Source organism: Oncorhynchus tshawytscha, linkage group LG31 (assembly GCF_018296145.1).
Source record: "Oncorhynchus tshawytscha isolate Ot180627B linkage group LG31, Otsh_v2.0, whole genome shotgun sequence".
In the NCBI taxonomy this organism is placed as follows: domain Eukaryota; kingdom Metazoa; phylum Chordata; class Actinopteri; order Salmoniformes; family Salmonidae; genus Oncorhynchus; species Oncorhynchus tshawytscha.
The window spans coordinates 14,856,323-14,873,537 of NC_056459.1; the positions used below are offsets into that span (position 1 = coordinate 14,856,323).

General features: G+C 42.6%; 1 protein-coding gene across 1 annotated transcript; it reads left to right on the forward strand.

Annotated features, from left to right (window-relative positions):
* Positions 1-10,061: 10,061 nt before the first annotated feature.
* LOC112234021 (T-box transcription factor T-A) lies at positions 10,062-14,076 on the forward strand. Its single transcript, XM_024401998.2, has 8 exons — positions 10,062-10,369; positions 10,806-11,070; positions 11,398-11,532; positions 11,659-11,720; positions 11,820-11,881; positions 12,141-12,314; positions 12,541-12,664; positions 12,880-14,076. The coding sequence occupies exons 1-8, from the start codon at positions 10,188-10,190 to the stop codon at positions 13,142-13,144; spliced, it is 1,269 nt and encodes a 422-aa protein (XP_024257766.1). The 5' UTR covers positions 10,062-10,187; the 3' UTR covers positions 13,145-14,076.
* Positions 14,077-17,215: the final 3,139 nt, after the last annotated feature.

The following is a 17,215-nucleotide window of genomic DNA, read 5'->3' on the forward strand; positions in this document are numbered from 1 at the left end:
TTTGGTACCCTTCCCCAGATATGTGCCTCGACACAATCCTGTCTTGGAGCTCTACGGACAATTCCTTCGACCTCATGGCTTGGTTTTTGCTCTAACATGCGCTGTCAACTGTATGACCTTAAATAGAGAGGTGGGTGCCTTTACAAATCATGTCCAATCAATTGAATTTACCACAGGTGGACTCCAATCAAGTAGTAGAAACATCTCAAGGATGATCAATGGGAACAGGATACACCTGAACTCAGTTTTGAGTGTCATTGCAAAGGTTCTGAATACTTATATAAATAAGTTATTTCTGTTTTTCATTTTTAGTACATTTGCAAAAAATTCTAAAAACCTGTTTTTGCTTTGTTATTATGAGGTATTGTGCGTAGAAAATGTTTGATTTGCTACCATTTTAGAATAAGGCTGTAACGTAACAAAATGTGGAAAAGGGGAAGGGATCTGAATACTTTCCGAATGCACTGTATTTACACCAGGCAACACAAAACCCACTCAAACAGACTGAAAACAGCCGCTTGTATTCACACCAGGCAACACCAGAGAGAGGGAGAGGGAGAAAGAGAGAGAGAGAGAGAGAGTGTGTCCTTTAGCCATTTGTACATTGTTAGAACACTGTATATATATATAATATGACATTTGTAATGTCTTTACTGTTTTGAAACTTCTGTATGTGTAATGTTTACTGTTAATTTTTGTTGTTTTTCACTTTATATATTCACTTTGTATGTTGTCTACCTCACTTGCTTTGGCAATGTTAACACATGTTTCCCATGCCAATAAAGCCCTTGAATTGAATTGAATTGAATTGAATTGAATTGAAGAGAGAGAGAGAGAGAGAGAGAGAGAGAGAGAGAGAGAGAGAGAGGCAGAGAGAGAGAGAGAGAGAGAGGAGAGAGAGAGAGAGAGAGAGAGAGAGAGAGAGAGACGGACAGAGAGAGAGAGACAGAGAGAGAGACAGAGAGAGACAGAGAGAGAGAGAGAGAGAGAGACGGAGAGAGAGAGAGAGACAGAGAGAGAGACAGAGAGAGAGACAGAGAGAGAGACAGAGAGAGACAGAGAGAGAGAGGCAGAGAGAGAGAGGAGAGAGAGAGAGAGAGAGAGAGACAGAGAGACAGAGAGAGAGACAGAGCGAGACAGAGAGAGAGAGAGACGGACAGGGAGAGAGCGAGAGAGAGAGAGCGAGAGAGAGAGAGAGAGAGAGAGAGAGAGAGAGAGACATAGAGAGACATAGAGAGACATAGAGAGACATAGAGACAGCAGACAGGTTTGAGGAGACTAAATGGCTTGATGATATAGCCTCAGTAGAACAAGGATTTTCCTTAGTCATATACCTGTAATTATTGTACTTTTCCCCTCTGAGCTAGTATACAGGCCTGTGAGAGTATAGAAGCTATCAAAATATAATGAGACGTTCGCTCTCACATTCCAGCAGTGAACTACTTTACTGGTATTCAGGTCCCAAACTAGTTCCAGTGGCACCCGGGGGGAAAACGTTTGTCTGGAGCCCAACTATACTTCAAAAATATTAGTCTATTTATATATCAAACACTTCTTGATTAAACATGAGATGAAAACATCTCATGAAACAGCAGTGTATTGCTAGGCTACCTGACATTACAACAAGTAGTAAATCAGTCATGTTGTCACCCTGGGTACCTGAACTGCTGATCCTGACACCTTCTAGGTTAGAGGAACCAGAGATACACCAAGACTGTGCCCCTGGCGCTATCCACTTCATAAGTCAACATCTAAATCATCAGTCCAAAGCCACAATCTGTGAAACTGTATTTCAGCACAATGGACAGAAGGGATGGACAGATAGGGAAGATAATCAAGGAGGGGATCGAGTCTAGGTGAGTGTCATGAGGCGTATGTGTGCGAGACGATGGTGACAGGTGTGCGGGATAAACAGCCTGATGACCTAGAGGCCGGAGAGGGAGAATACGTGACATTTCTAAAAGTATCCAGTCATTTAGTTACATTTTGCACCCTTTACTGAAATGGTTGTTCCAGTTTAAATGGCTTACTGTGGAAGGGAAGGGATGGACAGTAGTCCTAGAAAAGTCATTGTTACTGTAAATATTGTATAAAGACACGTCAATGTATCATTGTGTTGCATAAGAGACATCTCAAATACATTTCTGTTTGTGTCAACTATAACATTACGACACTCACCTTTATCACAGATTTCAGACTCAGTAGTCCTCTTATCTCATCTCATATAGTATATCTGCTGTGACCACAGACTTTATTTTTCCTTTTTTCCTCCTCTCTTTGTCTGTTTCAGGATATTAGGTAACAGATATAACAGTACTGTAATAACATGACAGAACATGAAAAGTCTACTACAGTATCCTACGACAGTATCTCCAGTCAGAAGCAGCCACTGTACAGAGAAAGTTCATCATCTGCCGTGTCAAAGCTGAGCCTGAGTTGAGCTGGCATTAGTTGAGCTGGCATTAGTTGAGCTGGTATTAGTTGAGCTGGTATTAGTTGAGTTGGCATTAGTTGAGCTGGCATTAGTTGAGCTGGCATTAGTTGAGCTGGCATTAGTTGAGCTGGCATTAGATGAGCTGGCATTAGTTGAGCTGGCATTAGTTGAGCTGGCATTAGTTGAGCTGGTATTAGTTGAGCTGGCATTAGTTGAGCTGGCATTAGTTGAGCTGGCATTAGTTGAGCTGGCATTAGTTGAGCTGGCATTAGTTGAGCTGGTATTAGTTGAGCTGGCATTAGTTGAGCTGGTATTAGTTGAGCTGGCATTAGTTGAGCTGGCATTAGTTGAGGTGGTATTAGTTGAGCTGGCATTAGTTGAGCTGGCATTAGTTGAGCTGGCATTAGTTGAGCTGGCATTAGTTGAGCTGTTATTAGTCGAGCTGGCATTGGTTGAGCTGGCATTAGTTGAGCTGGCATTAGTTGAGCTGGTATTAGTTGAGCTGGCATTAGTTGAGCTGGCATTAGTTGAGCTGGCATTAGTTGAGCTGGCATTAGTTGAGCTGGTATGAGTTGAGCTGGCATTAGTTGAGCTGGCATTAGTTGAGCTGGCATTAGTTGAGCTGGCATTAGTTGAGCTGGTATTAGTTGAGCTGGCATTAGTTGAGCTGGCATTAGTTGAGCTGGCATTAGTTGAGCTGGCATTAGTTGAGCTGATATTAGTTGAGCTGGCATTAGTTGAGCTGGCATTAGTTGAGCTGGTATGAGTTGAGCTGGCATTAGTTGAGCTGGCATTAGTTGAGCTGGCATTAGTTGAGCTGGCATTAGTTGAGCTGGTATTAGTTGAGCTGGCATTAGTTGAGCTGGCATTAGTTGAGCTGGCATTAGTTGAGCTGGCTTTAGTTGAGCTGGTATTAGTTGAGCTGGCATTAGTTGAGCTGGTATTAGTTGAATTGGCATTAGTTGAGCTGGCATTAGTTGAGCTGGTATTAGTTGAGCTGGCGTTAGTTGAGCTGGTATTAGTTGAGCTGGCATTAGTTGAGCTGGTATTAGTTGAGCTGGTATTAGTTGAGCTGGCATTAGTTGAGCTGGTATTAGTTGAGCTGGCATTACTTGAGCTGGTATTAGTTGAGCTGGTATTAGTTGAGCTGGCATTAGTTGAGCTGGTATTAGTTGAGCTGGCATTACTTGAGCTGGTATTAGTTGAGCTGGCATTAGTTGAGTTGGTATTAGTTGAGCTGGCATTAGTTGAGTTGGCATTAGTTGAGCTGGCATTAGTTGAGCTGGTATTCGTTGAGCTGGCATTATTTGAGCTGGTATTCGTTGAGCTGGCATTAGTTGAGCTGGTATTAGTTAAGCTAGCATTAGTTGAGCTGGCATTAGTTGAGCTGGTATTAGTTGAGCTGGTATTAGTTGAGCTGGTATTAGTTGAGCTAGCATTAGTTGAGCTGGCATTAGTTGAGCTGGCATTAGTTGAGCTGGTATTAGTTGAGCTGGCATTAGTTGAGTTGGCATTAGTTGAGCTGGTATTAGTTGAGCTGGCATTAGTTGAGCTGGTATTAGTTGAGCTGGCATTGGTTGAGCTGGTATTAGTTGAGCTGGCATTAGTTGAGCTGGCATTAGTTGAGTTGGTATTAGTTGAGCTGGCATTAGTTGAGCTGGCATTAGTTGAGCTGGCATTAGTTGAGCTGGCATTAGTTGAGCTGGTATTAGTTGAGCTGGCATTAGTTGAGCTGGTATTAGTTGAGCTGGCATTAGTTGAGTTGGCATTAGTTGAGCTGGTATTAGTTGAGCTGGCATTAGTTGAGCTGGTATTAGCTGAGCTGGCATTGGTTGATCTGGTATTAGTAGAGCTGGCATTAGTTGAGCTGGTATTAGTTGAGCTGGCATTAGTTGGGCTGGCATTAGTTGAGCTGGCATTAGTTGAGCTGGCATTAGTTGAGCTGGCATAAGTTGAGCTGGTATTAGTTGAGCTGGCATTAGTTGAGCTGGTATTAGTTGAATTGGCATTAGTTGAGCTGGTATTAGTTGAGCTGGTATTAGTTGAGCTGGCATTAGTTGAGCTGGCATTAGTTGAGCTGGTATTAGTTGAGCTGGCATTAGTTGAGCTGGCATTAGTTGAGCTGGCATTAGTTGAGCTGGCATTAGTTGAGCTGGCATTAGTTGAGCTGGCATTAGTTGAGCTGGTATTAGTTGAATTGGCATTAGTTGAGCTGGTATTAGTTGAGCTGGTATTAGTTGAGCTGGCATTAGTTGAGCTGGCATTAGTTGAGCTGGCATTAGTTGAGCTGGTATTAGTTGAGCTGGCATTAGTTGAGCTGGTATTAGTTGAGCTGGCATTAGTTGAGCTGGCATTAGTTGAGCTGGTATTAGTTGAGCTGGCATTAGTTGAGCTGGTATTAGTTGAGCTGGCATTAGTTGAGCTGGTATTTGTTGAGCTGGCATTAGTTGAGCTGGTATTAGTTGAGCTAGCATTAGTTGAGCTGGCATTAGTTGAGCCGGTCTTAGTTGAGCTGGTATTAGTTGAGCTGGCATTAGTTGAGCTGGTATTAGTTGAGCTGGCATTAGTTGAGCTGGTATTAGTTGAGCTGGCATTAGTTGAGCTGGCATTAGATGAGCTGGCATTAGTTGAGCTGGTATTAGTTGAGCTGGCATTAGTTGAGCTGGTATTAGTTGAGCTGGCATTAGTTGAGCTGGCATTAGTTGAGCTGGTATTAGTTGAGCTGGCATTAGTTGAGCTGGCATTAGTTGAGCTGGTATTAGTTGAGCTGGCATTAGTTGAGCTGGCATTAGTTGAGCTGGCATTAGTTGAGCTGGCATTAGTTGAGCTGGTATTAGTTGAGCTGGCATTAGTTGAGTTGGCATTAGTTTAGCTGGCATTAGTTGAGCTGGCATTAGTTGAGCTGGCATTAGTTGAGCTGGTATTAGTTGAGCTGGCATTAGTTGAGCTGGTATTAGTTGAGCTGGCATTAGTTGAGCTGGCACTAGATGAGCTGGCATTAGTTGAGCTGGTATTAGTTGAGCTGGCATTAGTTGAGCTGGTATTAGTTGAGCTGGCATTAGTTGAGCTGGCATTAGTTGAGCTGGTATTAGTTGAGCTGGCATTAGTTGAGCTGGCATTAGTTGAGCTGGTATTAGTTGAGCTGGCATTAGTTGAGCTGGCATTAGTTGAGCTGGCATTAGTTGAGCTGGCATTAGTTGAGCTGGTATTAGTTGAGCTGGCATTAGTTGAGCTGGCATTAGTTGAGCTGGCATTGAGCTGGCATTAGTTGAGCTGGCATTAGTTGAGCTGGCATTAGTTGAGCTGGTATTAGTTGAGCTGGCATTAGTTGAGCTGGCATTAGTTGAGCTGGTATTCGTTGAGCTGGCATTAGTTGAGCTGGCATTAGTTGAGTTGGTATTAGTTGAGCTGGCATTAGTTGAGCTGGCATTAGTTGAGTTGGCATTAGTTTAGCTGGCATTAGTTGAGCTGGCATTAGTTGAGCTGGCATTAGTTGAGCTGGCATTAGCATCCCAAAGGTCCCTCGGTCTATGGCACCTCCACCTCCACCAGGATTATAGAGGAATGAGGGGGTAGGGGTGGGGTGGGGGCGATAAGGGGGCAGAGGGGGAAATTACCGTCCCGACTAATTATTTGTTTCTCTTTCAAAGGCCTTCGTGATTAGAAAAGGAAAGTTTAGATTTCCTGAACTTGTAACGAAATTCAAAGCGACAGACGTATCTTTGGGCTCAATCCACATCAGAGAGGGGAGAGGAGAGGGGGTAATGGACAGGGGTAGGAGGAGGGTTACGGTTTGGGAGAGGGAGAGGGAGAGGGAGAGGGAAGTGGCTATTGGTGTGTTTCACTCAGGTACTATCTGTCCCTATGGACAACAACACCTTTGCTTATTCACACAGAGCCACAGTTACACCAGCCACTAATAAAGTACCATTAAAATACAATACAACGACCGCAATAGAAACCCAACACTCGCTCCACTCAAACCCACCTTGAATTATCGGTGATAAACAAAATAGGAAAACACAGACAGATAGTTTTATGGTGGAGCTTGAAGAGTCTGGCGAAATGACAAGGACATGGGAAGTAACATGTTCTGTCACGTCATTACCGTACTGGTATACTGGTACCTTATATCCTGAAACAGACCAAGAGAGGAGGTTGAAACACAAAAACTGGAAAATTAAGTCTGTGGTCACTGCAGATATATTATATGAGATGAGATAAGAGGACCACTGAGTCTGAAATCTGTGACAAAGGAGAGATGGATTCAATGGTGTTTACACTAACTTATAGTAAAGTGTCTTCAAATAGAAAATAATGCTGAGGATATTAGTTAATGCTCATAGGACACAAGAGACTCAAACTTAAGGTGTGTGTGTGTGTGTGTGTGTGTGTGTGTGTGTGTGTGTGTGTGTGTGTGTGTGTGTGTGTGTGTGTGTGTGTGTGTGTGTGTGTGTGTGTGTGTCTAGTGAGTTGTTTCTTCTTTCTCAGGGCTGACTCATCCTCGTCTCTGTATTTACTTATTTAGGCCAGCGAAGATGAAGACGAAGTCCTCTGGAAAATATGCCTGGCCTTATAACTGTCCCTTTGTGAAGCACCAGGCCTCTGTAATATTTCTCACCTAGGTGAGCGTGTGTCGATGTCTGAGGAGACTGGATGGTTTAACCCTCACATCACCAACAGACCAGGCCAAAGAGATTATGGGAAACAAAATTTGACAAATAACATTGAGGTACACATTACAAATGAAGGAATTACATTAATCTTAGTTTCAGATGTATTATTGGTTGAGTAGAACATCACTCAAACAGTACAACTCAACACCAAGTTGTTATTTAAATACATAGGCCTAGAACCAAAAATAAGTTAAAACGTGTTTTTCAAAATGTTTGCTAATGTGTTGAAAATGAAATACAGAAATATGTCATTTATATAAGTATTCACACCCCTGAGTCAATACTTTGTTTTGACACCTGGATTGTGCAACATTTGCCCATTATTATTTTCAAAATGTTTCAAGTTCTGTCAAATTGGCTGTTGATCATTGCAAGACAACCATTTTCAGGTCTTGTCATAGATTTTCAAGTAGATTTTAGTCAAAACTGTAAGCAACTCCAGTGTAGATTTGGCCTTGTGTTTCAGGTTATTGTCCTGATGAAAGGTGAAATCATCTCCCAGTGTCTGGTGGAAAGCAGACTGAGCCAGGTTTTCTTCTGGGATTTTGCCTGTGCTTAATCCATTCCATTAATTGTTGTATTCTGAAAAACTCCCCAGTCCTCAATGATTACAAACATACCCATAACCTGCTGCAGCCACCAATATGTTTGAAAATATTACTTGTGTCTTGCTGCAAACAGGGTGCAGGTTTTGGAATATTTTCTATTCTATACAGGCTTCATTCTTTTCACTCAAATAAAAAATATTTATTTATCTGTCAATTAGGTTAGTATTGTGGAGTAGCTACAATGTTGTTGATCCATCATAAGTTTTCTCCTATCATACCCATTGAACTCTGTCATTGTTTTAAAGTCACCATTGGCCTCATGGTGAAATCCCTGAGCGGTTTCCTTCCTCTCTGGCAACTAAATTAGAAAGGATGCCTGTATCTTTGTAGTGACTGGGTGTATTGATACACCAACCAAAGTGTAATTAATAACTTCACCATGCTCAACGGGATATTCAACATCTGTTTTAAAAACAACAACGTATACCCATCTACCAATAAGTGCCCTTCTTTGTGAGGCATTGGTTAACCTCCCTGGTCTTTGTGGTTGAAACGGTGCACTGCTCAACTGAGGGACCTTACAGATAGTTGTATGGGTGAGGTACAGAGATGAGGTAGTCATTCAAAAATCATGTAAAACACTATTATTGCACACGTGCAATGTATTATGTGACTTGTTAAGCACATTTTTACTCCTGAACTTATTTAGGCTTCCATTACAAAGGGGTTGAATACATTTCGGCTTTTCATTTTTTATTCATTTGTATTCAAAAAATCTAAAAACATAATTCCACTTTGACATTATGTGTTATTGTGTGTAGGCCAGTGACCAAAAATCTAAATATAATAAATGTTAAATTCAGGCTGAGACAGGGGGACTAGTCGGGATAGAGAACAGTCCTGTATTTTGTAGCTGGTGGTGGAGTTCTCTCTCTCTTCTCAGGCCTCAAAATAAAGAGGGGAAAAGGAAGAGGTAGTTGAATGATATGGGATGGAAAGGTGTGAGAGAACCCCTTTACATTTATGACCTCTGTAGAGCTGCAGGAAGTGGAGTAGTAAACTGGAGTCACGCTCCACAGAACCCACTCAATTCCAAGTACATCACAGAGCCTGAGACAGAGCAGACAGAAACACACAGACCCACTGTATTCTGCCTCCCCTCAGGATCAATGGTAACTGTTAGACCTAATATAACCTTCATACATCAGGAAAGACTTTAGCCACACAAGTTCCCTCCTAAATCTTCTGACATTATAGGGAGGGACACAGGTTCAAGGCCTCACCTGCCTTGAAATGAACATGTAACATTTGGAGTAATCTTCAGGAAACCACATGTAAAAAAAAAAATGAAATGGATAAGAAGATAATAAACTGGAACAAAATATGATAATTAGTATAGAATTTAAAAGTAGGCCTATATATACAACAAGACATTAGGCTACTGACATTGCTCAAGAGTATGGTATCAGAATGAGAGAGAAAAAAGTCCATAAGCAGATCATTTTGTATAGGATACAATTATTAATTCCCTATAAACTCAATCCCCGATCTTAATGATAAAGAATTCTAATACTTTTACAATGAAGTGTGAATAAATGTTTCCTCGATGTTAGTGAGAGTGGATGTGAGATCAGAAACAGACAGGCGGCCCCATTATGCAGATCTCCGATGTCACCTCGGGGCTATCCACACTTCGCCAAGTACAGGAACAGAGGAACAGCCTAATGGCCCGGCCACAGTCAACACTACATTTCTCACGTGTGTATTTGGGACAACAAAAGATTAGCATTATTCGCAAATATACAACTTAGTTCAAAGGCACCGTGGCTGCAGCCTGTTGCCCTGTCTCTTCCTTTCTTTTGTTTCTATTTAAATATTCAAAAAATTAGTTCGGCCTAATCATCCAACGATGTTTTTTCCTATCTGACAGATAGATGATATAGACGAGGATACAAATAAACTATTTTTAATTCCATAAACATATTGTATGTTTTTGGCAATAAGGCCTAATAACATTTTAACGTGTATTTTTTTCGTTAGAGGGTCATTTAAGATAAATAACGAATGTATGAAATATGAACAGCTCCAAAAATGTATTAGGCTATGCAAAAGTAAACGAATATCCAAACAATTTGAGAAAATGTATAGGCCTTGGTCATAAAGGCTATAAACCTAAAGGAAAGGGCAATGAAGACGTTATTCTTATTCAAACATGACCCTGTTTAAAGGAGGCCTAGAGGCCTATAGGTACATTTATTAATTTTGCATTGACGCAGTTATGATGGGCCATTTTGCATTGGGGACATCGCAGAGACGCTCGAAGCCAGATGGTTAGGCCATCGGGGCGTGGTCTAGAACGCAACGCCACGCCCTGGTCCCCATGTGGTCCCTGGGGGGCCTTATATGATCAGGCCTTGGGCTCCGAAGCCAGCAGTACTTATCTCACTGTCAAAACTAATCTTGAAACAGTGAATCCTATTCTAACCGTACATTTCACGGAACTCCACACGAACTCATCCTATAGGAAATATGACTTCAAACCCCGACCAGAGGCTGGACCACCTTCTGAGCGTGGTGGAGAGCGAGTTTCAGAAGGGCAGCGAGAAAGGAGACGCCTCAGAGAGGGATATTAAACTGGGACTAGAAGATGCAGAATTATGGACCAAGTTTAAAGAACTAACCAACGAAATGATTGTCACCAAGACTGGCAGGTAGGCTATGGTTGTTTTTTGCTGTTAGCTACGGATCAAAATGAGGCCTTCGGGGCCTACTGGCCTGCCTCGCTAAAAGCAAAGTTTATCTGGAGAGATCGTAGTCCGCACGACTACGAAGCTAAACGTAACTGATGCGCACAGGTTAGATCGGCCACAGGCATGTTCAGCCTTTCAGAATAGTCTGTAGGGTATTGACCAGGCTATAGGCCATATCTATAGGCCATATATGCTTTCCTGTTACAACTTGAATACCATGTCAAGAATTAGGTATAACGCGCAATGGTCGTCAAATCTTATAAATCCTATTATTAATGCAAATATATATATTTGTCAAATAATTAATTTATAAAGATCAAAGGCTGAGCCAACATAACATAATATTTGGGCTTGCTTAGGCTATATGTTTATTTAACAACTTTATTTGAACCTACAGGCGGATGTTTCCAGTGCTCAGAGCGAATGTGAGTGGCTTGGACCCCAACGCTATGTACTCAGTTCTCTTGGACTTCGTGGCTGCAGACAACAACCGGTGGAAGTACGTGAACGGCGAGTGGGTTCCCGGTGGCAAGCCAGAGCCACAGAGCCCTAGCTGCGTCTACATCCACCCAGACTCGCCTAACTTCGGAGCGCACTGGATGAAAGCGCCCGTCTCATTTAGCAAAGTCAAATTGTCCAATAAACTCAACGGGGGAGGACAAGTAATGCCCTGATTTCTTTGTCGTCTTCTGTGTTCGTATTTGTAGTATGCATATTCATTATTATGTAAATCATTTCAAAGTCAACTTGGTAGGCTAGGTCATATTGCCCTGCTCTCTCGGAGCTAATGATGCTCTGCCCTGCTGTGCTGAATTACAAAAGTAGGCATTTTCTGCGGGAAAACGTTATTCATTTCATGGCAAATCAGCTTCACAATTTTGTGTTAGGGCTCTGTAGGCTCATATTTCTATCTTATTCAGTTTGAGTGTGTGTTTTTTTAATGATTCTTAATAGTGATATTATTAAAATTATGTTTAATTTCGATCTAGATTATGCTGAACTCTCTGCACAAGTATGAGCCCAGGATACACATTGTGAAGGTTGGAGGGCTCCAGAAGATGATCAGTAGCCAGTCTTTCCCCGAGACTCAGTTCATCGCTGTCACTGCTTACCAGAACGAAGAGGTCAGTGGCCTTAATTACACAGTCACAGAGATAATCCTTGTTCACAATCAAAAAAACATTATATTGTGTTCTGCTTACAATGAAGGAAGAAAATAATGTTAGTTGTCATGTTTATGTACCTTCTAGATAACGGCGTTGAAGATCAAACACAATCCATTCGCTAAAGCTTTCCTCGATGCCAAAGAGAGGTAAGAGGAAGAGACTGATATTGTGTCGGCAATATGACAACGCTTTTCCTGTATTTTTCATTTTGTGTGCGAATTTTGATATTATGTTTTCAATTTTAGAAGCGACCATAAAGACATGCCAGACCATGGTGGAGACAGTCAACAGTCTGGTTATTCCCAACGTAAGTCTTCTCTTAAGTCTCACAACACCAACCAAATTAGAAAAGCTCTTTCTGTACCTCTCCGTTTCAATTCCAACAATCAAACCAAGTCATTATATGAGACATCATTTTCCAACACACTTTTATTCATGTTCCGAAAATCATCATCATACATTTTATTTTCAAGGCCTTCCATGTCCCCAATGAAACTGTACATAGAGAACAGTATGAAAAAAGGAAGTGTATTAATCAAACCATTTTGTCTCTTCTCTCCCTCCAGTTGGTGGTTGGTTTCTACCTGGTAACGGTCCCATGTGCCCCAGCAGCAGCCCCCCTCCGTTCACCGGGGCCCCTGGCCACTCCTCAGGGTCCTACTGTGAAAGGTACTCCAGCCTGAGGGGCCACAGGGCCGCTCCCTACCCCAGCCACTACCCACACCGCTCCTCCAGCTCAAGTAAGAACCTCCTCTACCCAATCCAGCACTTTCGGAATGCACTGTTTACTGTTTATTCTGATCACTAGTCAGACTCATAGGTATAGAATACAGCATGAGGGTTTCATGGATTTGATGTTGGTTAAAACATGTTTGAGAAATTACCCCTGAAGGAAATGCATTCTTGTGATCAGAGAAATGTTTGTATGCTGTTGTTAGTAATTTCTCCATGTACTTTATTGTTTAGACAACTACATGGACAACTCGTCGGGAGCCCTGCCCACCCATGACAGCTGGTCAGCCCTTCAGATCCCTAACTCCACTGGGATGGGAACCCTGGCCCATACCAGCAACTCCACATCCAACTCCAGGTATGGCAACACATGGTCATAGTTGATCATATATATGTTTCTGATATCACTGTTTATTTTTCTGTATGTTCCTGACTACATGATTTTATCAGGAACAATTCTCCTAGACCTTACTAGGCCCAGATTTCTTCCTGGTTAGAAAAAAACTCGTAACCTACCCCCCTCTCTCTCTCTCTGTCTCTCTCTCTCTCTGTCTCTCTCTCTTTCGCTTACAGCCAGTATCCCAGCCTGTGGTCTGTTGCCGGGACGGCCCTAACTCCTTCCGGCTCCTCCTCTGGCTCCATCGCTGGTGGCCTGACCAGCCAGTTCCTGCGAGGCTCCTCCTACACAGGCCTGACCTCCTCCCTGCCCGTATCCTCACCATCCTCCATGTACGACCCCAGCCTTAGCGAGGTGGGTGTAGGCGTGGGCGAGGCCCAGTTCGAAAGCTCCATCGCCAGGCTCACCGCCTCCTGGGCACCTGTGGCTCAGAGCTACTGAGCACAATGCTTCCATAGCCATTGACTCTCCTCAACCACCATCCTGTTCCACATCACCACCATCTCCACTCTACTGCCTGACCATCAGCTAGGAAACTTTTGGGTTGAAGCAGCAATGCCTTTGGAAGGCAGAGTCAACTCAGAAGAAGATCTATCTGAAGCAGAGAGATGTAGGGTCCTCTCAGGCCTTGTGTTTTACCAACATGACATGGTTGATCTTCCATTCCGAAAACCCGAGACATTCTAAGCTTAGTCTGAGTGGAAGAGGCATGTGTTTTTCCGTTGGGAGTTTCCTTCACTCTCTCCAAGGTGCAGTTACAAGCCTAAGACAATCTGAATATACTTCCTCTACAATTGTTCCAGTTGCTGGTGTGTTACTTTAGTTGTGTCCTTCAGACAAGAGTACTCCAAGACAATCGTACGCTGGCGTAAGACAATCAGGATCACTAGCTACACAAAGCTAAGTTTGTGAAGTAACCCCCTCAACTTTATTAAAGGGGCCAATCCTTATGTTTAACTGTTTATTGCTACACTTAGTTTGGTTATTATTATAATAGATAAATAGGATGAAATCATCTGTTAATCTAACATAAAACATGTATATGTGTGTATATAAAATAAATTAACGTCAATTTTCTTTGTTAGCCTTTTACATGGAACTGTTTTGGATCCAGTGTCAGTCAGTGTGTTGCTTTTTGTGGCCTGAAGGAAAAGAAAGAAAGAAGGAAAGAATGAAAGCAAGAAGTGCCTTGTATCCTCCCACTGCAGCCCAGGAGAAAGCACAGATGTCTCTTCTCCTTCGCTCTGTGTACATTCCCTCCCTGGCAATCATATGTACATATCTATTCTATTTGTGTTTGTTGGACTCATTGGGAGTTTATGTTTATTTATGTCATTTTAATAATAAATTAAAAGTTCCTTTGTTTTCTCAAATATGACTTCAGCGTGTCAATTACAGTCGCGTTCAGTGTCAATGAAATTAGCCTAACCTGAGGAACTTAGGCATGCACTACGTTAACTACCACATTACAGTGTCTACAATCACATCATTTCCATTTCCTAAAAGGCCAAGAGGGATTGAATCTATACATTTCAGCCAATGTCATATTAAGGTTTATAATATAAAACTGCAAGCCAAAGACTGAGGCCCATGTCGGGATGAAAGAATAAATCATGTTTTTTCAGGGCTAAGGTGAATACATAACCTATTCCAACTGGCACCGATAAGTCTTGCTGAATAACCTTTGTCAGCGCAACTCAAACAGAACTCCCACACAGTCCACACAAACAAACGAGAAGACAGTTTTCCCGTAAAGAGCCAAATTGTGAGTAAATAACTGTTGAAAATAAAGTCCCTGCCAAAGTACAATGGTTATCACACATAACGTACACAGTACCTGTCACACAATGCTCACACTGGTGTTGTGGTCTCCTGCACCCAAATTCCGCCCTCTTTTGGGGCTGCTGCATAGAGTGTTGAATAAATACCAGTGACAACACAGCTATGCTAAGTGAATTGTGTAATTGATATGACACGTAGAGATGGAACGGTTCAGGTTGAGGGATCCTTCTGAGGGGCTTCCATCGCTGACGTGTCTCTGTGACAATCTTCATGGAGGTGTGACACACGGCTAACACGTTTACAATTCCCTGTCTGTCATTAAACTAAAAAAGTAGATGAACCCCAAATGCAGTATGCCAGGAGGACAGACCGCCTCGCACCATGGAGAGAAATCAAATGGAAAGCACCATGGCTTTATTTAGAACTTTAACTCTCCATTTTCATGGTTGTTTTGCTTTAGGTGTCCCTGAAAAGTACATTTCTCATATCGCGTCTTCTAGTGTATTGGGTGAAGAGGGTAAATCTAATTTGGACCATATCATCCCCTCATTTCCCCAACCATAAACCATTTGTATTATACTGTAGCTAATGGCAGAGCAGGGAAGCAAACCTGGGTCGCTAGTGTGAAAGGCAAACACCCATCGCAGATTTGCCAGTAGGGTTAACCCACATGTTGGGAATTGTAATGTTTCTTATGTAGCAAGAATCGCTACACCTCCCCTCTGAACAGCAAGGCACGTCCCCGTGCCTCGACTAATCAGCCCCCTTACATGTCTGGGCCGTGCATTCCAATGGCTACCATCCCACTAATAACACCAATGTAGCGAATGGCAGGGCAGGAAAGTGAACCTATGTTGCTGGCATGAAAGTCACACTTATAGCGTTAACCCACTTGGTGGGAATTGTAATGTGGCTCATATAGAGCATTCGGAAAGTATTCAGACACCTTGCCTTTTCCACATTTTGTTACGTTACAGCCTTGTTCTAAAATGGATTAAATACATTTTTTCTCTCATCAATCTACACTTAATACCCCATAATGACAAAGCAAAAAACTTTTTTTTTCTTCAGATTTATTACAAATAAGAAACAGAGATACCTTATTTACATAAGTATACAGACCCTTTGCTATGAGACTCAAAATTTAGCTCTGTTGCATCCTGTCTCCATTGATCATCTTTGAGATGTTTCTACAACTTGATTGGAGTCCACCTGTGGTCAATTCAATCTATTGGACATGATTTGGAAAGGCACACACCTGTCTATATAAGGTCCCAGTGTTGACCGTACATGTCAGAGCAAAAACCAAGCCATGAGGGCGAAGGAATTGTTTGTAGAGCTCAGGATTGTGTGGAGGCACAGATCTGGGGAAGGGTACCAAAAAAGATGCTGCAGCATTGAAGGTCCTCCATCATTCTTAAATTAAAGACGTTTGGAACCACCAAGACTCTTCCTAGAGCTGGCCGCCCAGTCAACCTGAGCAAGAGGGGGATAAGGGCCTTGGCCGACGGTCACTCTGACAGAGCTCCAGAGTTCCTCTGTGGAGATGGGAGAACCTTCCAGAAGAACAACCGTCTCTGTGGATCACTCCACAAATCAGGCATTTATGGTAGAGTGGCCAGACAGAAGCCACTCCTCAGTAAAAGGCACATGACAGCCTACTTACATTTGCAAAAATGATTACAAACCTGGTTTTGCTTTGTCATTATGGGGTATTGTGTATAGATTGATGAAGGAAAAAACAATTTAATCAATTTTAGAATAAGGCTGTAATGTAATAAAATGTGGAAAAAGTAAAGGGGTCTGAATACTTTCCGAATGCACTGTATAGCGAGGATCACTACAATACCATGAACACCTATCATAGGTATACACATACACTTTCAACTCTCATATTCCATCTTTGTCATGATAGGCATCAGGTAAGGTTGATATGTACTGAATGATGACCGTTCTCTCTCTGCGTTCTTTCTCTGAAAGGCTCAGAGAGCAGGGCGGGGGACCTGTCCCCGGACTGGAAAGTGATGGAGGGTTCCACACCAGGGTGTAAATGAAAACTGCAGGGTCACAGGGACACCAGCAAACAGTAATGAAGCAGCAATGTGACATCCAGCTGGCAGTGCCTGACCGAGTTAGGGTTGGACTGCAGCAGGCCGGAGGACTGCAACCCTGTGTGCTGGAGCAAGGAGCAAAGGTTCCCCTCAGTCAAAATACCTCCATACCTTCACACATAACTACAAACTCTATCAACTTTATGGCGGCTTTAAGTAGCATCGGCTTTGACATTGGATCATCTTATGATTGAAAGGACTGGGATGTCCAAGTTTTTTGTGTTGAATATATATATATATATATATTTATGTGTGTGTGTATGTGTGTGTGTGTGTGTGTGTGTGTGTGTGTGTGTGTGTGTGTGTGTGTGTGTGTGTGTGTGTGTGTGTGTGTGTGCCTGTGCCTGTGCATTTGTTTATGTGTGAGTGTTTCTGGATACTCAGTGAGGATGTTTGCTGATTGGGCATCACATACTGGTCTTTGCTCAGTCTTCCAGTGGTAAATAAGTCCTGCTGAGTTAGGCCATCTGTCTGCTATGTTATGGGATGTGTGTGTAGCTGCAGACAGACAGACAGACAGTTCAGTGACTGAATTCTTTGTCCATCCAGAGAGCTGAGTACACAGCATGTTAGCCTCTCCGCTTGCTCCAATCGCTATGACTTGCAGTCTCGGTCGGTC